The sequence below is a fragment of the Amphibalanus amphitrite genome, unplaced genomic scaffold (genome assembly GCF_019059575.1).
Source record: "Amphibalanus amphitrite isolate SeventyFive unplaced genomic scaffold, NRLGWU_Aamphi_draft 000017F_arrow, whole genome shotgun sequence".
NCBI lineage: Eukaryota > Metazoa > Arthropoda > Thecostraca > Balanomorpha > Balanidae > Amphibalanus > Amphibalanus amphitrite.
In genome coordinates this window covers 792228-818345 of record NW_024881513.1, presented here as the reverse complement: position 1 = coordinate 818345, position 26118 = coordinate 792228, and the positions used below count along the sequence as shown (strand labels likewise).

General features: G+C 49.7%; 1 protein-coding gene across 1 annotated transcript in view; it reads right to left on the bottom strand.

The window, feature by feature from the left end:
- Positions 1-8099: 8099 nt before the first annotated feature.
- The window catches only part of LOC122387543 (signal recognition particle 19 kDa protein-like), a 36130-nt gene continuing 18111 nt past the window's right edge, over positions 8100-26118 (bottom strand). The window contains exon 4 of the mRNA XM_043377838.1: positions 8100-8497. Coding sequence (XP_043233773.1) covers positions 8355-8497 — 143 coding nt within the window. The 3' untranslated portion in view covers positions 8100-8354. The remainder of the gene's footprint in view (positions 8498-26118) is intronic.

Genomic DNA, 26118 nt, shown 5'->3' with positions numbered 1-26118 from the left:
GAGGGAACCCTAGGTTTGGCTCCTTGAGCCTCTGCCCCCCCCCCCCTCCAGCGAAAATCCCTTACAGGAGGCCCTGAAGCCCCCGGCCCCCCACCTCAAAAAGTAGCTGGCCCCTCCTGTTCCTACGCCTATGCAATTTTGTTAATAGCCAAACTATCAAAAATAAAACACAAACTAATGTTTGTGGAATCAATAGTTTGATTCTGACACCAGATTGCCTCCATAAAAAAATCAATTTCCTGATTGTCTTTTAGCATGCTTTGCATAAAAAACAGTCATTATTTTGGCTGTATTTTTTGTGTGTGGTTAGCTTCATCATTTTTCTTTGCCACCTGCTAGCAGCACTGCCAATCAGTGTTTCACAAGAAGCATGCCAATTGGGGAAACTATGAGGCAGAAATAAAAACATTGATCGATCAATAAATGGATCTTGTACCTATAACCATATATGGGCATAAATGCAGTCCCCGCTATGACGGGGTGCATTCAGTGTAACGGGACAATACTTGCGGTATTGAGTACACCCACTGAAGAGAAAAAGCTTCCATTACCAAAGGAATGATAGTTAACGAGTAATACTTGACGAAAGTACACACATTCACCCGAAAATGACCATGTTTTTTGCAGGTTCTGGGCGTCCACTTTGGCAGACAATCAGCTGGCCAGTGGCCATTCCATAAATGGATCGGCACTATGAAAAAAGTTAAGAAATTTATTTTTAAAGCAATAAATACAAAATAGTAACTATTGAATAATAATTAATTTTGCTATAATTAACAATATTGTAAACAAATTAATACAAATAATAACTATTTACCATCTCTTAATTACTCACTTTTTCTGGCACGTTTCTGTCGATCAGCAATTGCCGTCAAACGTCAGTTGGCCTTGAGTCACAACTTACTTCATTAGGACCGCCAGCTAATTGTGCGCTGAGTGAGTACAGGCCTTGTGTGAATTACAACTTGCTAATGTCTTATTTTTTCATTTGAAAGCTAGGATGCACAAAATCACATCCACTTTTTCGTTACATGGTCATGGCCCTGCCCACTCCAACCTTTCATTGGTTGATCAATATTTGGATTTGAGCCTCGTCCTTTACTCAACTGATGCACAACCTAGCAGAACAGCTTCCAACAAAGTATGGTTAGTTTTACAATTGTAAGGATGCCCTGCTCCTTCATTTCAAAATGAAAATTGAAAAGTGATGTAACCATTAACAACACATGAGCCAAGTATCCGCCATCTTCACACAACTATATAGCCGCCAAGATAAATCAAAAAGGGATACCGGTATGGACTCTAGTCATGTCATGGCAGGCACAAGCTAGCTACAGGCAGTTTTTGCAAGAAGGTAGGTGGAAAAACAAAACAAAACAAGGAGACAAGTGACAACAATATGGGTGGGTGGAGTTCTTCTGGCTGTTTACTTAACCGATCTATCATATATCAATATTAGGGAGAACAATATTTAGCTCACCTGTTGTAGACACACAACGACCACCATCCTTGAAACGTGCTTGAAACTGCACGTGCAACAACAACAATAACGCTCAAAGATATTCCGGCGTGCAAACAGCTGCGCCGAAATTGTAGCTCAGTCGTGCTTCCAAATCGACGTGGCACATCGCTGCCAGATCTTTTACTGGACGAGGAAGGCCTTTGAGTATGAAGCAAACTCTGGTGGATAAAATATGAACTAACAGAATCGTTTAATTGGCCGGGTTAGGGTAAATCTGGTTTAGGCTAACGTGCTCCAAAGTTAGTATAAACTCGGATCTGGGCTGTTCCTATCAAAATACACTAGTTTTAATTTATGCTATCCAAAAAGTTAGGGTAAATTAAAATAAATTGAAAATCGGGTTTAGGCTAACGAAAAGTTAGCCTAAACCCGTTTCACAAAAGCATAGAAAGATATAGGATTCCTCATGGCTCACTCGTGGAAGATCGGATATCTTTTCCTCGCGTGTTACAGAAAAACCTCGCTCCTTCGTCGCTCGGTTTTTCAGTAACCCGCTTGGAAAAGATATCCTTATCTTCCACTCGGAGCCATGAAGAATCCTCTATATCCGCACCGACAGCGCCCCCGCTCATTCGTCCTGAGCTGCGATTTAAGAATCAACATGATGTGGACATTAAAGGCGGCCGCACACTAGGCCATTCGGCGGGCGACATTCCGCAAAAACGCAATTCCGTGGCGACATTACGCTTTCGTGGACGCCGAATCAGCTGCCGAAACGACAAAATGATCAGCCGACCGCTGCCAGCTAGCTGTCCGCGGGTAGAGTGCGCATGCGCGCGAACAGCCGCGGAGTTGCGGAAAAAGCTGGACCGGCTCAGCTTTTTCCGCGGCGACGCCGCGGACACCCGAAATTGTGGAACTTGAAACTCACCAACTATTGATGGAGCAGCCGAGAAATAGACTTCACTTGATAAAAAATCGTAGCGGCACTTCTTTCCCCATATTAAATGGTTTTTATGCACTTCCTTGGTTATTCAAATAATGGGTTACTATGTGCCTCTCCACAATTGTCTTTAGGTTTCTTGCATTTGTCGACAAACACGGTTGTTTACATTAATCACGAGCTTTATTTTTTTGCAACTTCCTCCAGAAATTATGTCAAATTAATAGATATTCAAAACTTTATTGTACAGAAATATAGCATAATCGCATTAAATAAGCAAATATTGTATTTGCTTAAATGTATTTGTTTGCATTCGTTTATATTTATCATAAAATGTTTCACATAAAGTTCCTGAAAATACTAAGTAGAAAATCGCACCGCCGAATGGTCCTGTAAACTGCTGAAAACAAGCGGAAAGCCGCTGTAGGAATGTCGCCCGCGACATTCCGCTTTTGCGGAATCTCGCCCGCCGAATGGCTCAGTGTGCGGCCGCCTTAAATCCTACCGCATCTAAGAAATTCACCTTACCGGGTATTAACTGACTCTTGATTGTTACAGGAGATGAAGAATCCACAGTATGGCCGGTGATTAAAGGCCCAGAAATGACGTCATTGATGAGGTGGAGCAGTGATTTACGGGACAAGGCGAAGGTCCTACAATGACCGCCTGAGGCATCTCAAGAAACGATGTTTGTTTCAAGAAACGAAGTTTGCGGTCGTGTGTGGTGACTTGTAAGGGAGTAATGAACATCATGTAAAAAAATCAAATTTCTATCACATCTAATTCATGGTGATGATCAGAACTTTTCGATACCCCCTCGTATATTTCAGCAACCGCCGGACCGATTGGCCTGCGGTCTTTTTTGCTGGGTAGCCCCATCCCTTCTACCCCGTAATTGACTACTTTTGATACATCTCAGTGACCGTCGTGGCACGTGCCACGTGAAAAGTCAAGGGTGTGCAAGCTGTTTTGCAAAAGTAGTGATTTTGAGAGGCTCATATCTCAGCAGCCGCTTTGGCGATTGACTTGCGGTAATTTTTGTAGGGTAGCAGCATCCCTTCTACCAAAAATAGGATACTCTCGATGCATGTAGGTCACCCCCAGTGCACGTGCAAAATACAACAATAAGAGGTGTCAAATTTGTTCCCATTTTAATAACTCGGTAATTACTGGGGCGATTTCGCTGAAACTTGGCATACAGGTAGGCACCCACCAGGCAATGCATTCCCATGTGTTGCGGTTAAGGTGCTACTGCACGTGCGCACGTGCAGGGGGCGCTTCCAGATCTCGAGAACGGCTGGGCCGATTGCGCTCAAATTTGGTACACGGTTGGGGACCAGTTAGTAGGGTGCCGTGCAAGTCAGTTTGGACCCCGTTTGCACGTGCGCACGTGCAGATTGCCGCTTCCAGATCTCAGGAACGGCTGGGCCGATTGCGTTCAAATTTGGTACACCGCTAGCGACCGGTTAGAAGGGTGCTTTGCGCAAGCCCGTTGGAAGTACCCTCTCGCCCCTCCGCACGTGCAGCCTGCAGGGCTCACTATCTCGCTCGCTCGTTCTTCGCCCAAAAGGCGTTTTACTGGTGTTAGAACTATTGACAACAAACCGTCGGTTATCCCAGCGTGCCAACGTTAGCTGGCCGCCACACTCCCCAGAGACCTATCGCCTCTTGACTTTTTTATCTGTAGGGGCTCCTCAAGAGTGGTATACGCAAATAATCCTCAAACTCTGGACCAGCTGAGGAACTCGATCCGGATATGCATCCGGAAAATCCCGATTGAAACATGTGCCCGCGTAGCCCAAGAGTCCTAAAGACGCTCCACCATGTGTGCCGAGCGAAAGGGAGGGCACTTTGAGCGTTAGCACGGCTGAACCTTTAACTGGGATGTGATGCGATGTGTATTTTTGTTAAATTAGCAATGCATGAATGAAACCTAGTTTCAATATTTCTAATGATTTTAGTGTTATGTTCTGAGTTGCTGAAAATATCGGCAAATTAATTGAAAGCTTCTTCCCAGAAACGACCGTGGAAATAGTTGAAGAGCGAAATTGCAATGGTTTTGCTCATCCGTTATCACTCGGCTGTCACTTTAAGTACCTACAGTAAAATAGTTTATACCAAACAAACAAAATGCTATGGAATAAGCTTTCATATGGTACCAAATTTAGGATCATTGTATGCTCAGACACTGAGATATCTTAATTTCAAATGAGGTATATTTTTTGGGACACCCTGATGTTTTATACGTAAGTTAGTTGGTACCAACGAATACTTTATACCAGTGACCGCGGATTCCAATTTTCGAAGGGTGTGCAAACTGTTTTCATGGGGATGGGCCCCCCTCCGCTCCCGGCTGGGCCCCTCACCAGTCAGCGCCCCCCCCCCCCCCCACACACACACACGCACACGCCACACACCGAACCAGAAAAGATCAGTGAAACATGATGGGTGTCTCAGGGCTTTGCATCAACTGCAGAGAAAAAGTGAACTGGTGCAGTCAAGGTGCAGTGCTCGGATTATACTTGGATGGATAGTGAATTAACCCGCGCCCTTCTGTTTGACCCCCCCCCCTCCGGTTTTTCGCATCGACACACCTTATCATACATCATTTTCGCACATGCTGTGAAAATTTCAGCCCAAGGTCGGGTCGCCAGATCACGTCAAGTGACCTCACCTCCTAAAAAGTTCCAATGCCTGTTATAGCTATACCGAGTGACCGATCGTTTTAAAAATTTTAGCAATTGACAAATGCAACAATATGTAAAAAATCTATGCCTTGGAATTTCGATATCGATGACCTAAGGTGAGGTCAGTTTTTCAGTTTTTCGACCTCTCCATTATAGGCAAGTCAACGAGAGAAAATTGAAAATTGTCTATTTTAGACAAACGCTATTCTAAACACTTTCAAACACCAAACTGCGAGTAAAGATGTCAAGCTGAAACAGAAAATGGCACCCGTGACCCCTCGTTATGTCCCCAAGGTCATCTCAGGTCACGAAGTGTATCTAACGGTTTTTCGCTTATAACTTCTGATAGAGACATGTTGGAGCGATGAAAATGCCTTGGATGTGTTTCAGGGGCCGAGTTAGAGGGGGAATGTTCAAACACCCCCCCCCCCAGCAGGGCGTGGAAATCCAGCCCCCCCCCCAGCAGTGCGTGGATTTAACACATTTTTACGTCTTTTACGATTTGTTCAGCGAATTATAATCCGAGACATTAAAAAAAAAGATTCAGATGCGTCCGATTGTATTCATCCGGTTCTTGGGATGCTAGCGAACAAAGTCACGCAGAATCATATCGAGATCGAGACGCTTCGCCCTTTTGATGTGTACTGCCAGAGCTATCATAACCAGACAGCCTGGCCCGGCCCATCGTGCTTCGCAAGCATGTCTTCACTCTAGTGAGGACACTGAATGTGCGCAGGACTGGTTCAGCTGATTTTATCTAAGCGTTTTCAGCTGAGTCGGAGAAAATGAAAATAGATTGGAGCTTTAAAAGATTTTGAGATTGATGTTTCTTGCCCGATACAAAATTAACCCTCGCCCGTCTTGGTGTTTTGCCAGCTACGAACGCAGTTACGTATAAGGGGGGTCCCTTGGCCCCCTTGCCGTTTGACCCCTGATTGAGCTAGGGCTTCGCGGAAAGGAGCCGTTAAGGCACTCAAGAGCCAGTAAGGTGCCCCAGCGGCCAGCAAGCAGCCTGCATGGGCCCTCTGACTTCAAAGGCCGGTGAAAGATCCTAGATAGGGCCGGTGAAGGCACGTAGAGGCCTGCATGTGTACCTATACTGCATAGGGTCCGACCCAGAGATAGGCCTTGGCTAGAAGAAGTTCGACGAGGCCCTTAAAAAAGACATGGGGCCCTGCTATCACTGTGTGGGCCCTCAGGTACCGCGGTGTGCTGCCCTTGGGTATTGGCCTGGGGCCCTCGGGCATTGGCCTGGGGTCCTCAAGAGCCAGCTAGGGCCCTCAGAAACTGGTGTGAAACTCTTAGATATCTGTGTGGGCCCTCAGTTACCGACATGGGGCCCTCGAGCACCGGCCTTGGATCCTCGGGCATCGGCCTGGGGCCCATAGGAGCCGGTGAGGGCCCTTGGAAACTGGTGTGCAGCCCTGAGATAACTGTGTGGGCCCTCAGTTACCTACCTGGGGCCCTCGGGCATCCGCCTGGGCCCTCGGGCATCGGTGCGAGGCCCACAAGAGCCGGTTAGGGCCCTTAGAAACTGGCGTGGAACCAGGAAATGACCGTGTGGGCCCTTGGGCATCGGCCTGGGGACCTCGTGAGCCGGTGAGGGCACTCAGAAACTGGCGTGGGGCTCCAGGCATCGGCTTGGGGTCCTAGGACGTCTTCCTGGGCTATCGGACATCGGTCTGGCCCTAAGAAGCTGGCATGGGGCCCTAAGATAATTGTGTGGGCCCTCTGGTACCGGCGAGGGGCCTTCAGGCATCGGCATGGGCCCTTAGAGCCGGTTAGGGCCCTCAGGAACTGGTTTGGAGCCCTGAGATAGCTCTAACTATGGGGCTTTAGGTAACGGAGTAGGCCCTAAGGCATCGGCTTGAGGCCCTCAAGCACGTTCTGGGGCTCCTAGGGCCTTCTCCCATCGGCCAGGACCCTCCGCCATCGGCCCGGGGCCCACAAGAGCTGGTGATGGTCCTCAGAAACTGGCATGGGGTCCTGAGGAGATAGCTGTGTGGGCATTTAGGCGCCCGGGGTTCTCAGACAAACTGGGGCCCACGAGCATCGGCCCGGGATGGTTAAGAGTCTGTGATCGCCCTCAGCAGCCTGCATGGGCCCCCGTAACGAAATAAGGGTGTGCAAAAATAGGTGTTTGCACACCCTCAGGATTTCCAGGGTGTGCAGTTGCACACCCTGCCCCCCGGAATCCGCGGTCCCTGCTTTATACTTTGTAAGTGTATTTACTCTTCAGTTGTATTTTCTGTTAATTCGTTATGAAAAGTTCACCAAGATCATTATTTGTCTTGCATCCGACGTTTTTTTTTCTTGACGTGAATGAGTGTGAATGAGCTAGTATGTGTGAGGGAGAGGTGCCATGAACTAAGCTGAATATCTTGTTTTCTCTGTGGTTATGTCATGCTGATGAAGATTTAATAATCGAAACGCGTCCATGCACTATTTGTTCCGTGTCTTTCTAAGCTGAATAGCTTTTGCAGCGATCCCAGACTGTAATGTATAATGCCTAAATATGTGAATATATTCAATAAAATCGAGCAAGCAACAAAAAAAAATCAAGCAGTTTAGGAGATATTGCAGAAAACCGGGAGGGGGGCTCTGTAGTGCATGCGCGGGTAAATATGACAAAGTGTTCATTCTAACCTATGTCCAGCCTGCCTCTTTCCCTCTGCCGACCGCATACCGCCTGCGAAAAAAAAATCTCCCTGGTCAGAGTTATTGGTGGGGAAAGACACATTAAAAATGGCCAGAAGGCTCTCGCGATAGCCACGCAGCACATGAAAAAGGACGTTTAATCCTCGCACTAATTGACGGAAAGAGGGGGGTCGAACGGAACACCTCCCTCGGTTTTCGCGAAAAATTCGCGCAAAAAGCGGCATCCTCTTTTCACGATAAAGGCGTTTCCTCTTTGCCCAGCGTGTCCGCTTTGCGCTGATCTCCTCTACAAAACATGAATTTCCTCCAATTAGATTATAGGGCGTGGTACGAATTTAAATACATTTGGTTTAGCTCGAGCGTAGTAATATATTTCCAACATCCAGTATACAATGACGGAAAGCAATGATCGCCCCCATGTCTTTAAAACAACACGGGAAAGAAGAAATGATGCTACATATGAGCACCGGACACAGGATAGGATCAAACCCCACTCCCAACCCTCACCAATGCAGCCAGCCGAGCAGCGCCCCTCTGCTGCTGGCAGCCACGCGCCCACACGAGCGCAGCCCTCTTCAGGTAGAGACCTGCCACCGCACGCCGTTCACCGCTTGCCTTTGTTCTTTTTGCCGGCGGTGGCCGCCGGGGCGGCGGCGGCGGCGGCGGCGGCGCCCGCCTCGGCCGGCCGGTTCTGGCGGCTCTTTAGCTTCGGAATGTTTTCAGCCAGGTACAGCAGCAGCGAGTCACCTGAAAACGTCGCAACACAGCCGTCTCAGCCCAGCAATGCGACACGTACAGTCCACAGCAGAAGTAATGTGGGGTTTCAGTCATGGGTATGTTCTGCTTCTGAAGCTTAGGAACGATTAGCCAGACTACAACGAAACTTTGAATGTAGCTTATATGTATCGTCACCCTTGCAGCTGCAACTTTAGCTATTGACATCTTCTTTTCCATCACTCCGCATTAAACAATCGCCAGTCAAAGCCAATCGTTGAGATTGGTAAAACCCTACATTACTTTAGCGGTGGGCTGTACATACGATGTTTGTGGTACAAACAAATGAATGATGACTTCCACCATTAGAGGTAAAAATAAGATCATTAAATTCAAGGTAAAAGTTACGCGAGGTCGAGGAGAATCACTTGGTGACATCCCCAGCGCTCTAGTTTTGCAGCGTAGATTTTAAGCTGCTGTGCAGATTTGCATCAATACTCGGAAAGCACGTTACCCGCGCCCTGCTGGGGGGGGGGGTTGAACACCTCCCCTCCCTGTGGTTTTTCGCGAATATCTCAAAAACGGCGGCCGCCCACCTTATCATACATCAATTCTACACATGTGAAAATTTCGGACCAAGGGGTCGTTCAAGGTCAGGTCACCAGGTCACTTAAAGCGACCTGCCCTCTGGCCTGCAAAATATGACACAACTAACAGCATAAATCCCGTAGCTCAGTTGGTAGAGCGTTGGACTCCGCGTGGTGAGAGCACGCGTTCCCGGTTATAACAGTCCGGGTTCGAAGCGCGACGGGCGCTTGACATTTATGGGCCTCCTGACAGGTATGGTTGCGGTTGGTGGCAGGCCGTAGCCAGGCGAAGTCAGTGAGGGGACCGGCCGTGCGCTGCTATGTGCGCACGTTAAACTTTAGGCTCTAAATTCTGCCATAGAACCGGAATTGCGCGATCGGAGGGTAGAGGGCAGGGTCACCGCAACAAGCTTCGCTTAGCGGTGGCCCTGTCCTTGTGAATCCTTCCTATCAAAAGGTTCGGACTAAATTTATAAAAAAAAAAATTAAAAAATAATACTAAAAAATAAATCGCTGCGAAACAATATCATAGCATTTTCAAATAAACAGTGAGGTTCAGCGCAAATTGTGGCCTTAACACGCACCGTGCTGTTGGCCTGTGTTTTCCGTGTCGTGCTGGAGGGGGGGGGGAACAGGTCTCGCCCCCTCTAACTCGGCTCCTGGGCCACGTAGCGACACGCGGTAAGCATAGATCGAAAGAGTGTCAAAAATAATGACGATACACTCCGGCAGGGGCCCGGGAACGATTTTCAAGTTGAGGGGGGGGGGGGGCCGCGAGCCTAAAATACCTGACATGATGCATATGAAACAGTGGCGTAGCTAGGGGTCTAAGGGGACACGTACCCCCCCCCATCGGGTCCAAAGGGACGCTCGGGTCCCAGGGGCCCTGCGGCGCCATTTGACCGCTGAGGGCTAACGATGGCCATATTTCGACTCAGAGGGGCCCCATGGGGCTTGTTGGAGCACCTCTTGGACCCTAAATAGCCACACTAAGATCTCCATTAGGGCCCCACGCTGACTTCTGAGGGCCTCTTGCGGCTTTTAAGGGCCCCTCGGTGGTCTCCAAAGGCCCGGGACTGGTCTCTGAGAGTTCTTACCGGCCTATAAGGGGCCAGTTCTAAGGCTATTTCCCGCCTGTGATTGTCCCACACTTATTTTTCTGAGGACCCCATAACGGCAACTGTGGGGGCCCTCATCGGCGCCTTTGAGGGCTCACACCGGTCTCTCTGAGGGTTTTACACCCCCAACTCTGAGTGCCTACACCAGTGCCTATTAAAGCCCTATATCGGCGGCTCTGAGGACCCAGGCCCCAACACCTACGCACTAAAGGCCACCCACTGGTGACTTTTGAGGACCCACACCGGCGTCTGACAGTACCTTGCCGGTCTCTAAGGACACCCAACAGGACTTCTTCTGCCGGCCTAAGGGCCCCTTAACCCGTGCCTCTAAAGGCCTCTTACCGGCGGCTCTGAGGGCCCTACGCCGGTGATTCTGAGGGTGCTACTGATAAGTGATAACCGAAGGCACCACACAAGCCCTTAGTGTCGCTGAGCTTTAATCCCATACCGGCCTTCCGAGGGCGCCACGTCAGTGCACTCATTGCCCTACACCCCTCCCTCACACCCGTAGCGGGTAAACTGTGTTATACCTATAGCAACGATTTTACCACCGTTTTACGTTATGTATTTCTCAGAGTGACTTAAAATAGTCCAGGATAAGATCTGGCCTGCCAAACTTATGGCCAAGGTCAGGCCCAAACAAAAGCGGGATGACAAAAGCAGATGTTGTCAAATCGATACTGTATCAGCAGAAACCATTCAGATGGGAAGGAAAATGTCGTGTGTTGATGTTTAGATGTATAAAGGAAACAACTAACAAGAAGGAAAGAAGTCCGGAAAAGGGGGAAAGATCCTTTCTGGCTGCTTCAATGTTGAGGGGCGCCGCCCCCTCGGCTCTCAAGCTGGGGGGGGGGCAAGCGCCCCCGCTGCCCCCCCCCCTGATCCCGGGTCTACGCACTTCGGTCATGTTTTAGGTCAGGTCACCAGCGGTCATCTAAGGTCAAATTTAGTCCATCAATTTCAATCATTTTGGAAACTGCCAACGGCTAACTCGGGAACCAATAGAGCTACAGCGCCGCGGAAAAGCGCATTCGATAGCTCTTTTACATACCTTTCTGACTGTTATTCTCATATTTGACCTCAGGTCAACGGTTTAGCCTCCAGAGGGCAAAAAAATGTAAAAATAGCCGTTTTCACGAAAAATCTTTTTCGGCAATAACATTTGACTCAAGAGAGCCACAACATTATTTTTGGCAGCATCGTGTTCCACTCATCGAGACGCGTCGATTGAACTATTTGTTGACATTGAAAGGTCATTTTGAAAATTTGACCTCAGGTCAAGGTCGTGACCTGACCGGAAAGGGTCATGTTGCACATCAGTCGATCCGTATCGTCGAGCTGAACACATTTGACGTGTTTTTTTTTTCACCGCTCTAGCACGTCTTTATGAAAAGTTATTGCCAAATAAACTACAGGTGACCGTTCATGACCTGAGATGACCTCAGGGGTACACAGAGGGGTCACAGGTGTATTTTACCGATTCAGTGTATCATGTTTACCTATGAACCGTTGTTTTAAAGTGTTTTGAACGACCTTCGTTCAAAAGAGGCGCATTTCAATTTTCTTCCATTGACTTATAATGGAGAGGGCGTAAAATTGACCTGACTTAAGGTCACAGATATAAACAAATCGAGATTAACACTTTATACGAGGGGCGTTCAAAAAGTTCCCGGCCCAACCATGAAGGAGTTGGAATTTCGGCCTGCAACGCGGTGTGTTCAATGATGTGTTATTGGGATGTCCACTTACGTAGCCATTAACCAATCTGCCCTGTGATTGATTCAGGCTGCTAATTAATCGTAACATAGTTTGCCATTCCTGGTCAGAATGGGCGACACCCAGAAGAGAACAGTGATTTGGTTCATGTGTTGCAGAAAAATGCACCAAACGTTATTCACGAAAAGCTAGTGCCAACACATGTTGAGGTTTGTCTTTCTTACAGTAGCGTCAAAAAGTGGTTATCTCTGTTCAATTTTGGTCACCAGATCATTAATGGTCACCCCTACACTGGGCAGCCATCAACAGCATTGACTCAAGAAAATATGAAAAATAAGCACTTCTTTGTGCAAAATGACAAATGTTCTGGTCTGGAACAACGCAGCAGAAGCGGAGGTGTCTATCAGGTTCCTCAAAGCCATTCTTCGATAGCGTATTAATATGTTTAAGATCTCTGCAAGATGCATCCCCCGTTTGCTGACTCCAGAGGAAAGGCAAACTCGAAAGGAGGCGTAACGCGAAAATTTTGGCTCCTATATCGAAGATCCAAAAGAGTTCATTGAACTACTTGTTACCGTGGAGGGATTGTGGGTGTCACACGTTGACCCTAAGGGCGTGACCGAGTTGCACAAGTGGAAGCACACTGAGTAAAGGCCACCAAATGTGTGCGACGTGTCTAAGTCAGACGGCAAGGTGACAGTGGTTGCATTTTGGGATGCTGGCGGGGCTCTGCTCGTCAACTTTCCAAAACAGGGGCGCACAATTAATGATGAATACTACACCTCCCTTCGATAACAGTAGCGAGCAGCATATATCAAGGAGAGACTAGGGAAGCTGACCAAAAGTGTGCGCCTGATCCAGGACCACGCACCAGCACACATGAGCAGGGTGACGATCAGAGAAGCAGTGAGCTGTGGCCTCGAGTTGTTGTCACAGCCACTTTTTTATCCGTACCTTGCACCCTCAGGTTGTCACCTCTTCCCCAACACAAGGAAATTTCTTAGCAGTGGCAACTTCGCTGACAGCAAGGAGACAAAAGCAGCCGTCTTGGACGTGCCAGATGCGTTCAAAACCCACTTGGCTGTGGAGACCCAGGGGCCTCTCGCGAAGCGCTGCGCGAAATGTTTTTGTCTTAACGCTGGTTGTTTGACTAAATGAACATTTTTGGTCCAATAAGTCGACGTCGTATCTCTACTCCTTCATGGTCGGGCCGAGAACTTTTTGAACGCCCCTCGTACATACTAATACTCATATCAATCGCTGAAAGTTTCGAAGTGATCGTTCAGTCGGTGTAGCTATAGCGAGCCTTTGAACTTTTTCTGAGGTAAGGTCACTTGACGTGACCTGGTGACCTCACCTTGAACGATCCGGGTCCGAAATTTTCACATGTGCGAAAATGATGTATGAATAGGTGTACCAAAAACGGCGCCGCGCCGCCGTTTTTGAGATATTTGCAAAAAAACTGAGGGGAGGGGCGTAAAAACATTCTGGCATTCTGGGCATTCTGCCCTATGAGGCATTCTGCCCTATGAACTACCAAAAACATACTATGTGGACATTGGATGGCGATAACGCCTTACAGCGGAAACCGCCAAACACCCGTCGAAATTCAACATTTTGGGCTTTATCAGCCACTGTGCTCTCGTTCAGCCTCACCTGAAGCCCTGAACACAACCGTTCGTGCAGAGTACACCTACAGGTATGATTCTAGCAAAACAAGAACTGGATGCCCTGAGCCGAATGATCAGGAAAAGGTACGTTTTGATAACCAATCGCGCCAAGCTCAGGCATAGAGGTACTCCACTTAAGACGCCAAAAGCAACGCAACAATGGTGCAGGCAACTTTTGTTGATTGTTGGAAGAATACTGTATGGCTTGGCAACGGTTTGGTTTCAACTCTAATAGAAAATCTTTATGGGATCATCCAGCAAGAGGTCAGAAAAGGAAGGCTTACGGTCGACAGACCCGTGAAACAGCTGAAGCGAACATGGGCCAGGATTTATCTGCTAGTGTTGGCTACTCTTGTGACCACCGTGTCGATTGCATGCGTCATCACATAGGGGAAGTTGGGGCAATGCCGGAGTTGGGGCAAAGCCGAAATTCGAGATATTTCGAAAACCGTAAGACATGGATGCCACCTGTCAGTGATGCTCTGAAGCTGAAGTGACTACAATTATCGCATGTTTGTTACGAGTCGTCATTCGGAATACTTCGACTGTAAGGGCGCCAAGAGCGTTTTCAAGGTACGTTTCCCTTGTACTACATGCGCCTTTGAAGCTGCATTTCTTACTCATTATGCTACCGTTTGTCTGGCCAATTCGGTCAAGTAATCTTTAGCATGTCTTTGCATAAGTGTGCTGCCTATTTGAAATTTATACAGGACGTTGAAAAGTTATGGGCCTGCAAATGAAAGTATGGCAGGCTGGGGTAATGCCGAAAACGTGCGATTACGAACGTGTTAAAAGCACGCTACGTGGACTTTACTGCTGTAGAATAGCAACGCGTGTTTTTAATCACACAAATTACACTTTCAACCGACACAACGGCCTGTTACCTATAAGGAATGATTTACCTGGCATTTTCTTATTATATCACACAATTATAACTTCCAGTGTGCACCGCGTCCTCAAGCTCTGAAAACGCGTGTCAGCTTTGATAAATTCTGGATAAAGTTTGAGATAAAATGGCAAAACATCAATGTCGGCATTCCCCGTAGATCATTTCTCCCATTTTCGGCTTTCCCCGCAGTCCGGGGCAACGCCGAAAAAGTCACTTCTTTGATATTTTTAGTTTGTGCGCTTAACGGTATGCGAATTCATCAAATGCGCCTGGTATGTTTGAAAGGCAAAAGACTGGCCTCTCGAATGACGCCAACAAGAATAGCTTACGTTGTCTACCTTGCGTGCTAAGGGCGTCAGAAAAAAGTCTTCGGCATTCCCCCAACTTCCCCTAGATGCTCTAGTTGACTACATGATCAGACAATAAAAAGTAGACACTGAAGAAATTTTCCCATAGGGGAGACCAGGGAGGTATGGACCATCGCAGTTTTGAAGAAGTTTTGCGTATTTTTTTCACATTTGACCGCGTGAATTGGTAGCAGCTATTCCGTTATACAACCCACGTGAATTCCAAAAGCTTCCTCAGTATCATTTGGAAATGAGCGATGTTAAAGTTTTTGCCCTCTACGAATAAAATACGGTGCATACAGAAAATTTGTGATTAATATGAACAAGGCACATTTTACTGCATTTTTGCGTTGTTCGATGGTCAATCAGCAAAACCCATTCGTCCGATCTGCACATAGGTGGCGCCAGTGAGAGGTATTCTGGAAAAACCTTCAGCATAAGGGCAAAACGGAATGCTGATCCCACTCCACAGATCGTCAGTCGGTAAAACATTCGCTATTCGCCATAACTGATTGAATTCCCGCAAAACCTTTGACGATTTGGATAAATGCTTCGTCATTCGTCTACATATATCCCTTCGTCGTTCACCAAAACACCTACAATTTCGGCATTCCTCTTCGTCAAAACTAAAAACAGATCGCCCCTTTACAGAGAAGTATAAATGTGACCGCGTTTATGCAGTGCAGTGCGAGGCATATGTGGCGAAACTCGTAGGTCATTTATCCACACAAAAATCGGTAGCTGTTCATGAGCGCCATAGGCCCATAGCCCATAGGTACAGTCCACAGCAGAAGTAATGTGTGGTTTCAGTCATGGGTATGTTCTGCTTCTGAAGCCTAGGAACGATTAGCCAGACTGCAACGAGACTTTAAATATAGCTTACATGTATCTTCACCCTTGCAGCTACAACTTTATCTATTGACGTCTTCTTTTCAATCAGTCGGCATTTAAAAATCGTCGGTCAAAGCCATCCGTTGAGATTGGTAAAACCACACATTACTTTAGCGGTGGGCTGTACATTGTACAACATGGAAGCAGCTGACATATTATCGGCTGATTGAACAGTGAACAGGCAACAGAGCGTTTGATAAGTCAACCCCGCCACAAACACCAAGGTGTTGGGCGGTGGGCCGGCCGGGCCCGGCTCGCCATCTGTCAGCCGTTCCCCCGCGAGTTCGACCGCCGCCCGAGGCGTTGTCCCGTGACAGCGCTCGGACAGTGACGCGAAGATGACGGCCGGCTTTGTAGTTTGCACCGAAACGCTTGGGAGTGTGACGCTCGACCCTCTAGATCCTACTCGATATTGTGCCGGTAGTCTCCTCGCAGCTATCGTATAGGTACTGCCTTTTTCGGAATCCATTGATTGATTGGTTAATTGGTCAGGGGCCAATAAATGCAAATTGCGCTGGAACATGTCGCAAGCAAGCCTCATCCATGAATGTGTGATAAAAGTTAACATTTAATATGGCTAGATAAGCACTACATCATTGACATTTTAATCGTTGACGAAAGTTTTAAATCAACGGTCATGTTTACGCACAGTGCCGATAAATTTTGCACATCGACGAGTAACCATTTTGTGAAATGTCGAAGCATTATCACAATCTGACAAAAGTGTTTTCCAATGACGAACGTCCTAAATGACAAAGAATTATGCAGAATGCTGAAATGGAGTCCAGCCTGTTTTGCCGACCGTCAAACAGTGATGCACATCGCCGATGGGTTATGCTGAATGACGCTTGTTCAAACTGATGCCGAAATCGTTTTGACGATTGGCCATTGAACAACGCAAAAAGGTGTATTATGTCACACAATAGCTAACATAAGAGTTTAAGGCATGCAAATTACGACTGGGTAGACAATTTGAAGCTTTCTTGCAAGATTATGGACTGAGATGCTACGCGCATTCTGGCGTCCTAATCGGGAGGTTCTGGCCACCCACCCCTGGTGATCCTAAATCAATAAAATTATGCTTTCATTCAATATCCTCTTCAATAAGTTTTCTTTTTGTCGCGCGTGGTCGAAAATTTAAGTACCAATGGCATTCAAACAGAAAAAAATATTTGTCTTATGTTATGGAGCCTGATTGAGTTGATCCAGATAAACATGTGGCCAAGTGACCTCCATGAAGTGGGTTGTTGGCCGCTTATGCGGTACCTGGGCTCTAAGAGAGCTCAAGGTAGATCCCAGCTACGTGTATTGTGCTCAATGTCGAGAATCTATATTATGAATTATAAGATGTCCGTGCGTGCCTGCGACTGTCATGCCTTATGTGTCTTAATGCGCCTGAAAGGCGCCGCGTATCGGCGTGAAATTTTGTGGGCACAATCTGTGGGTTGATGTGACCTTTGTTTAAAAATTTGGGAGTCATCGGACCAGGGAGGCGCCGTCAGCACGCGCTCGCGTGCGCCATAGGGTTAACACAGGAAACGGTCAAACCGAACATCGGACGAAATCGGGCCGACACTGCTTGCTCCCCGCGCTAATAACTCTGCAACATGGGGCCGCAGCGAGATGAGGTGGCCACCACTGGATAGAGGAGAGATGGAACTAGCGTATTGACATGGTTGCATAGTATAGCACGCGCCACGTGCAAGACAGCACCCCCGGTTGTGAAAAATGACCGATTTCGTGCATTATGACGTGAAAATCGATGCCGCTGGAAAACGGCTTGACGGAATGAAATCGGTTTGGTGCAATTTTGCAGGCAAATGTACGTGTAATCAGAGGATAGCAGATAAAAAGTGATGATCCGTAACATTTCCTTAATAATGAAAAATTAATTTGAAAATTTGATTCGCGCGGAGCGCGATGTCCTTTACAACATCAAAACGTATTGAAAACGCTGATAAATCGCTATGGAACCTACATATTCGGAAAGAACATTCTTTTCTGACCAATATCCACCCAAAATATTATCGAAAAGTCAATAAACTTTTGTGAAAATGACTCAAATATACGACCGTGTTTTGTTAGCGTTACCGGTATTTTTCGACAAAATCCGATCGATGGCTTATGGCCGGCAAGTCATTCAACTTTTGACAACAGCTATCAAAGCATGGGCTGCAATGCACCGCCCGCAAAGGGGAATTCCAAACACTGAAAATAAGCGCTTGCCACTGTAAACAGCACATTATTGTACTAGGAATAACTCGGCTGCTACTGGGCCGATTGAGCTAAAACTTGGACTGTGGGTGGAGGGGGCACTCACCTGGCGATGTATGGTCATGTGTGACAGGTAGGGTGGATCGATTGCACGTGCGCACGTGAGGGGTCCGCTTTAACATCTCAAGAACGGCTGGCCCGATTTCGCTCAAATTTTGTACACTGATAGGGACACTTTAGAAAGGTGGCTGGCACAAGTCATCTGGAGTCTCAATTCGCGCGTGCGCACGTGCAGCGGACGGCTTTTATATCTCAAGAACGGCTGGGCCGATTGCGCTCAAATTTGGTACGTTACTTTAATCGAGTATGAGAAGGGTAACTATGTGCTATTAATAAAGTAGGGTATGAGTAGGTTAGGGTAGGGGGGTGGGTTTGAGTTCGATAAAGGCAAACCATGAGAAGGCTCTTACAAACCGCAACCAGCGCCAGCATACCATGCCGTTCAAACAAATATCCACCTCCCACAAAATAAGACAAATAAAAATCAAAAGTTCGGCCACACCCAAACTAATGCCCCCTCAAACGCTTCTATCAAAACGCACAGTTATAGCGCAAAACATGCCATCTAGTCTATATTATGATTTATAAGTCGTCCGTACGTGCGTCCATCCGTCAGGACTTATGTGTCTTATTGCGCCTGAAAGGCGCCGCGTATCGACGTGAAATTTTGTGGGCACAATCTGTGAGTTGAGGCGACCTTTGTATTAAAATTTGGGGCTGATTGGTCCAGGGGTGCGCCGTCAGCACGCGCTCGCGTGTGCCATAGGGTTAACACGGGAAACGATCGGGCGAAAACCGGCCTGCGGCGCCCACTTCCCGGGCCCAAAACTCGGCGACAGATTGCCGTAGCGAGGTGGGGTTGCCACTGATGGGTAGAGGAGAGATGGGACTAGCGTATTGATATGGTTTCATAGTACAGGACGCGCCACGTGCAAGACAGCACCCCCGGTTGTCAAAAAATGACCGATTTCGTGCATTGTGACGGGGAAATCGATGCCGCTGGAAAACGGCTTGACGGAATGAAATCGGTGTTGTATCATTTTGCAGACAAATGTACGTGTAATAATAGGAAAGCAAATAAAAAGTGACGATCCGTACCATTTCTTAAAAAATGAAAAATTAATTTGAAAATTTGATTTGCACGGAGCGCGATGTCCTTTACAACATTAAAACGTATTGAAAACGATGATCAATCGTTATGAAACCTACATATTCGGAAAGAGCATTCTTTTCTGACCAATATCCACCGTAATATAATCGAAATCTCGTAATATCGTAATATAATATAATCGAAAAGTCAATAAACTTTTGTGAAAATGACTCAAGCATGCGACCGTGTTTTGATAACGTTACGCGTATTTTCCGACGAAATCGGATCGGTGGCTTCGGCAGGCAGGCCCAGGCAAGCCCATTGAACCTTTGACAACAAACGGTAGCGGAAGGAACCTCTCGCCAGGGGAATTCGCCAGTAAATAAAATAAATTTATTCTTGCAATAACTCAGCCACTACTGGGCCGATTGTGCTGAATTTTGGGACTGTCAACGGGCACATATCGAACGACACATTACCATATGTAGGGTGCTAAATGCTAATGCACGTGCACACCTGGAAAGGAGCAGTTTCCTATCTCAAGAACGGCTGGGCTAATTTCTCTGAAACTTGGTACACACTACAGAACTCGTAAAATCAACTAAATACCATACAGTTATCGCGCAAACATGGCCATCTAGTAGTATTATGATTTTAGAATATGAAACATGACACCAGCCCATACCTCTCGGTGTATGAAAATGTGCATGAATTATTAAAAGTTATCTCGAGACAAAATAGTTGATCGAAAGTGAGCCTAATACCAGGCACACTTTACAGGCGAAAGGCAATTTCACGTACAGTCACCAGCACTTGCTACTAATCACCTCGTTTTTGTTTAAGTAGTTTGAAGACCGATCAACTGTCAGTCGCGCAAGATACGTCAAACGATCCGCTTGGTCCTCCGTTTTTCGAATATCTAACTTGTTTTTGTATATTCGAAGCATTTTGGGATGGGGAGCCAAAAAACCTCTTTTCTGCCCTTAAGTGTGCCCCAAGAAGTCGTAGAACCTAGCCCCGCCTCTGATCCACAGACCACTAGTGCCATCTCTTGTCAGCCGAACAAGCCGCAGAAGTAAATAATGTCACGTGACCTTTGCACACGCTACAATTACTACGCAGCTGTAGTGGGGGAAGCGGGGCGGAGGCGTGGAGAGGGACGCGATCGGTCGGCTGGGGTCAGGTCGCCGAGGTCAGAGGTCATCCGCCGGAGGGTGTTTGAGCGGTTGGGCCGTATGGGCTGGGGCCTGCGGAGTGGGGAGCGCCTGGACCTGTCTTGAAACAAGTCCTACAACGCTGTGACAGTCGAGAATATTGTGAGGAAAGAGAGAGAGAGAGAGAGAGAGAGAGAGAGGGAGATGGAGAGAGAAGAGAGAGAAAGAGAGAGAGGAGAGAGAGGGAGAGAGAGAAAGAGAGAGAAAGAGAGAGGAAGAGAGAGAAATAGAGAGAGAGAGAGAGAGAAAGAGAGAGGAAGAGCGAGAGAAAGAGAGAGGGAGAGCGAAGAGAGAGAGAGGGAGAGCGAAGAGAGAGAGAGAGAGAGAGAGAGAGAGCGAGAGAGAGAGAGAGAGAGAGCGAGAGCGAGAGCGAGAGCGAGAGCGAGAGAGCGAGAGCGAGAGCGAGAGCGAGAGCGAGAGCGAGAGCGAGAGCGAGAGAGAGAGAGAGAGAGAGAGAGAGAGAGAGAGAGAGAGAGAGAGAGAGAGAGAGGGCTAAGAAAGACTGGAGGGAAGGGATAAGGACGGGAGGAGAGAAAAGAGAGAGAGAAAGAAAAAACTGAAAAGGAAAACCAGAGAGGGTAAAATGAGAAAGAGGGCAATGGGTAAATCAGTGAGAGGGAGCGAGAGAGGAAATATTTAGTTGTGCCAGCTTGTTTCACATGTAAAATGCAAATTTGCTTTCCATCATTACAGCTTCGGATTGGAAATTAAATCTTAGCATCCTTGTGATTAACCCACGTTGACGGAATGCAGTAGCGGCGGAACACCTTCAATTAACACGCGCAGTGGAAGGGGGGGGTGGATTTCGCCCACCCCTCCTGTTTTTCGCCAATAACTCGCGCCGCAAACATGATATTAATGTGAAATTTTGGCTACCTGTCCAGAATTGAACTGCGGATCGTCTCGTGCAAGAAATAAAAAATCGGGTCACAACTTTTCTAGTAATAGCGGTGTAAAGTCAAACATCTTGCCGCCGCGGCGGCGCGGCGGCGCGGCGGCCGGCGCTAGCCGTTACGCGCCGCCTGAATTGTAGACTGTGCCGGGGCGGGACGGTTCGGTCTTTACATCGCGCTCCTTACCGCTGATTATATTCGATTCGCGTCAATTTTTGTGAGAAGACTAAGAAATGTACAGGCAATCTTATGGTCAAAGAATTTTGAAAATCGGCCGGTAACAACTTGAGTTATGAGTGTGTAAACACAAAATTGTGATTGCCGCGTTTCCCGCGTCCGCCGATCCCGCTTCAGCCGGCGACATCTTACGCTTAGCAGGCTTCTAACTGCCATATTTATCGTCGGATTAACAAGAAATTCACCATACATACTCACAAATGTTTGTTTTTTCGTATAGTGAAAGAAAAAAGAAAATCGGCCGGTAACTTTTTGAGTTATCGGCGTATAAACGCAAAAAAAAATCGCTAATATGGCAGATTTGACCACTTTTGACCTCATTTGACCTTGAAGATATTGACCTAGGGTCATGAAATTCACACACAACAGAGTTCCCCTAGGCCTTCACCTACCCTCCAAATTTCGTCTTTTTAGCTCTAGTGGGAGCTGAGATCTTAGGGGGGGCGACATCCGCCCCCCCCCTTCCACTGGGCGTAGTACTCGCAACCCTTCCACTGCGCGTGTTAAGGGGGGAGGCACTGCCGACTTTTGGTCCTATTATTTCCATGCAACGCTCATTGGGCTAATGTTGAAATGCCAAAATCAAAGGGGGCACGGTGCCCCGGTGCCCCCCCCCCCCTCCCCGTTCCGCCGCCTATGACGGGATGGGGACGCTTTTATGGTCGTCGTTGGGAGCTCGGCACTAATGGGGTCTGGGGATGATGTTGAAGGTTTCGCAAATGTTTCATAAAAGATGCTATTTTTTTGCACAACCTATTAAACATTTTTTTACGTTTGCTATGAGAATGTTAGGACCAGTTCCTTCAAGATCAGGTCCACGACTCCACACTCACCCACAGCTTACAACATAACAATTAACCCGCGCCGCCGTGTTGGTGGCATGAACTTTCCATCGAGTGCTGGGGGGGGGGCGTTTTACGCCCCTCCGTCTTCCATCGAGTGCTGGGGGGGGGCGTTTTACGCCCCTCCGTCTAACTCGGCTTCTGGGCCACGTAGCGACACGCGGCAAGCGACAATCGAAATAGCGTCAAAAATAAGGAGGAAAACACTCGGTCATTTTAAGGTCAGGGCAAAGGTCAGGTCACCAGGGTTCATCAAAGGTCAAATTTTGTTGATTTCAACGATTTCGAACACCCGACGGCTAACTCGGGAACCAATAGAGCTACAGCGCCGAGGAAAAGCCTATTCGATAGCTCTTTTAACGTTTTTTCTCCAACATGTCCTCAAATTTGACCTCAGATCAACGGTTTAGCCCCCAGAGGGCACCGCTCTGATTGACCTCAAATTTGACCTCAGATCAACGGTGTTTTCACCGCTCTAGCGCGTCTCTGTCAAAAGTAAAAAAAAACTGCTGAAGACCTTTGTGGTGGTGTGCATCCCCAGTCTGCACCTGGGGTTTGCATCTCTACGACCGTGTGTGCCCTCGGGGCACGGTCCGGCGGCGGCTCCCGGCCGGACCGTGCGGGGCCGCGTCAGTCTCTACTGGGTCCGCGCCACGCTCACTCGCTGTGAACAATACACCTGCACCGGTTCAGAGGCGTCTTCACATGGCGCAGCCGGCAGGGTCGTGAACGTGCGATTACCAGTGCAAGTGTGACAGGGCGACGTGCATAATTATTGCGCATTTTCGACCCAGCAATGGGGGACTCTGACGCCGACAGCGTAGCGGATGCGTCTCGGGAGCCGGATGCGTCTCGGGAGCCGGCCGCTTCCGTCGCGGTTCGGGCTGCCGCGCCGCGGCAGCGGGCCGGCCGCGGTCGTGCGTCCCGCAGCGCGCCGGCCCCGTGGGCGGGCCAAGTACGAGCACCGGACAGCCTGGACCTCTCCACGGACCGGGGTGAGTCTTTCCTGGTGTGGAGAGAAAGCTGGGAGGACTACGTGCTCCTGACCGGCTTGATAGACGCTGAACCTGACATTCAGCTGGCTGCCCTGAAAAATGTCATGACCCCGGAGAGTCGCCGCGTCCTGAGGAACCTGGAGCTGACCGAGGTCCAGCGTGCCGATCCCGAGGTTGTACTGGACGCGCTGGAGCGTTTCGCAGTGGGCCAAGTAAACGAGGTTATCGAAAGGAAGAGGTTTAACGAAAGGTTTCAGGCTGAAGGGGAGGTCTTTGATGATTTTCTAACCTCCCTGCGTGAATTGTCTCGTGCTTGCAAATTTTGTGACGCGTGTAATGATTCGCTAATCAGGGATAGAATTGTGATGGGTCTGAGATCAGCGGAGACCGTCAAACGTCTCTGCGCCGTCCAAAACCTCTCGCTGTCGCATGCCATCGCTGTTTGCAGGGCTGACGAGGCGGCCGCCAGAGACGCCGTGGAGCTGCGGGCAGGCGGACTCGCCCGGGCCGCAGCCCACCGAGTGGACGCCGCCGAGCGCTACCGAGCGCCGCCGAGCGCTGGACCGAGGCGGCGCGACGGCGGCTGGTGCGCTGCGTGCGGCCGGCGACGTCACCGGATGGGAGACGCGTGTCCGGCCCGGGGTCAGCGCTGTCGCAGCTGCCGCCAGCTGGACCACTTCGCGGCAGTTTGCCCCGACGCATCCGGCGACTACGATGACCGCCGACCGACCACGTCGTACGAGCGCCGCCGGCTGGCCCCGTCTCGGCCGCGGAGCTCGCCACCTGGGCGGAGCTACAGGCCCGACCCGTACCGCTCGTCGTCGAGATCGCCGTCCCCGTCGCTGGACACGCGGCGATCGCAACGGCGCCAGCCGTGGCGCGGCAACCGGGTCCGCTTCCAGTCGTCGGAGGGCGGCAGTGACCGGAGCCCGGACGGTGCGGCGCGGCGACCGGCCGCGTCGGCCATCATCGCGGTCGCTTCGGTACAGAGCGCCCCCCGCGTGCGCCTGGATGTCACGGCGCAGCGCCGCGCCTCGGTACTCGCGCTGCCTGACACCGGGGCTGACATCTGCGTCGGAGGACTCGACTTCCTGAAGGAGATGGACGAGTACCCGGAGAACCTGCTCCCCCCGGAGCAGCATCCTCGGACAGCCAACGGCTCGCTGAATCTCGGCCGCGTCTCGGTGCAGGAGTCGGTGCACATCCTGGAGGGCGTCAGCGGCCTGCTGCTCTCCTGGAAGGCCGTGAAGGGACTTCACATCATTCCAGCCGGTTATCCGCAGCAGATAACCGCCGATCTACCGGAACCCGCCTCTGGCTCTCGCACCAGGGACGCACCAGACCGCCCTCGGCCGGGGCCAGCGCGGCATCGGCACCGGTCTCGCGCCGCGCTGCCCGACGGTGGTACGTCATCGGACTGCGTGGCGGCGGTGTCGCGCGACGGCGCGACACCTGTCGAGCGGCCTGACAGCAGCCTCCCGACCGGTGCACCTGCATCTGAAGACGGGTCAGCAGAGCCGCCTGTGGACCAGGGAGGCTCCTTCCCGGACATCACGTCCGAGTTCCCCACCGTGTTCGACGGCCACATCAGAGTCATGCCGGGGGAGCAGTTCAAGATTCACCTCAGGGAGGAAGCCGTGCCGTTCCGCGTGTCGAGCCCACGACGAGTGCCCCTCTCACTCCGCACGCCGCTGAAGGACGAGTTGCAAAAGCTGGTGTCCGAGGGCATCATCGTGCCCGTCACGGAGCCGACTGAGTGGTGTGCACCGATCGTCGTTGAACCGAAGAAGGAGGGAGGAATCAGGCTATGCGTGGACCTGTCTCGCCTGAACAAGTTCGTCCGCACCGAGCAGTACCAGGCACCCACCCCGCTGGAGGAAGTTGCCTCTATAGCGAGCTCGGAGGCGAAGTGGTTCACCGTCTTCGACGCGGCAAAGGGCTACCACCAGTGCCCTCTTCATCAGGACAGCGTGCTGAAGACGACGTTCATCACGCCGTTCGGCCGGTACGCGTTTTTACGCGCGCCGTACGGGGTCAGCTCGATATCTGACCACTACAACAGGCGCATGGACGAGGCGTTCTCCGGCCTCACCGGCTACAAGAAGATCGTGGATGACGTCGTGGTCTACAGTCGGACCAGGGAGGACCACATCCGTGACGTCCGTCGCTTCATGGAGCGCTGCGAGGAGAGAGGTATCTCCCTGAACCGGCGGAAGCTGCAGCTGGCCCAACAGAAGGTGAAGTTCGCCGGCTTCATCATATCAGCGGACGGCTACGAGCCCGACCCTCAGCTGACGTCGGCCATCTCGTCGTTCCCGACACCGAAGAACACCTCTGAGCTCCGAAGTTTCTTCGGCCTCGCCAACCAGGTCGCCCCATTCGTCGACGAGCTCTCGGAGCTCCTCCTGCCTCTCAGGCCGCTGCTCAGCACCCGAAACGAGTTCATCTGGGACGAGCAGCAAGAACAGGCGTTCATATCAGCCAAGAAGGCGCTGACATCAGTTCCGAACCTGGCCTACTTCGACCCCAGACGACCAACCTCGCTCTCGACCGACGCCAGCCGCCTCAAGGGATTCGGCTTCCTCCTACGGCAGCAGCAGGAGGACGGCAGCTGGCGGGTTATCCAGGCGGGATCGCGATTCCTGTCTTCAGCGGAGTCCCGATACGCCACCATCGAGTTGGAAGCCACTGCCGTGGTATGGGCCATGAAGAAATGTCACATCTTTCTCTCCGGACTGACGAGCTTCACGATATTCGTCGACCACAAGCCGCTCGTCCCCATCATCAACGGCAAGACTCTCGACGAGATCGAGAACCCGAGACTACAGAGACTGAAGTTGAAGATGGCATACTACGGACCATTCGTAGCCAGCTGGGTGCCAGGATCCCAG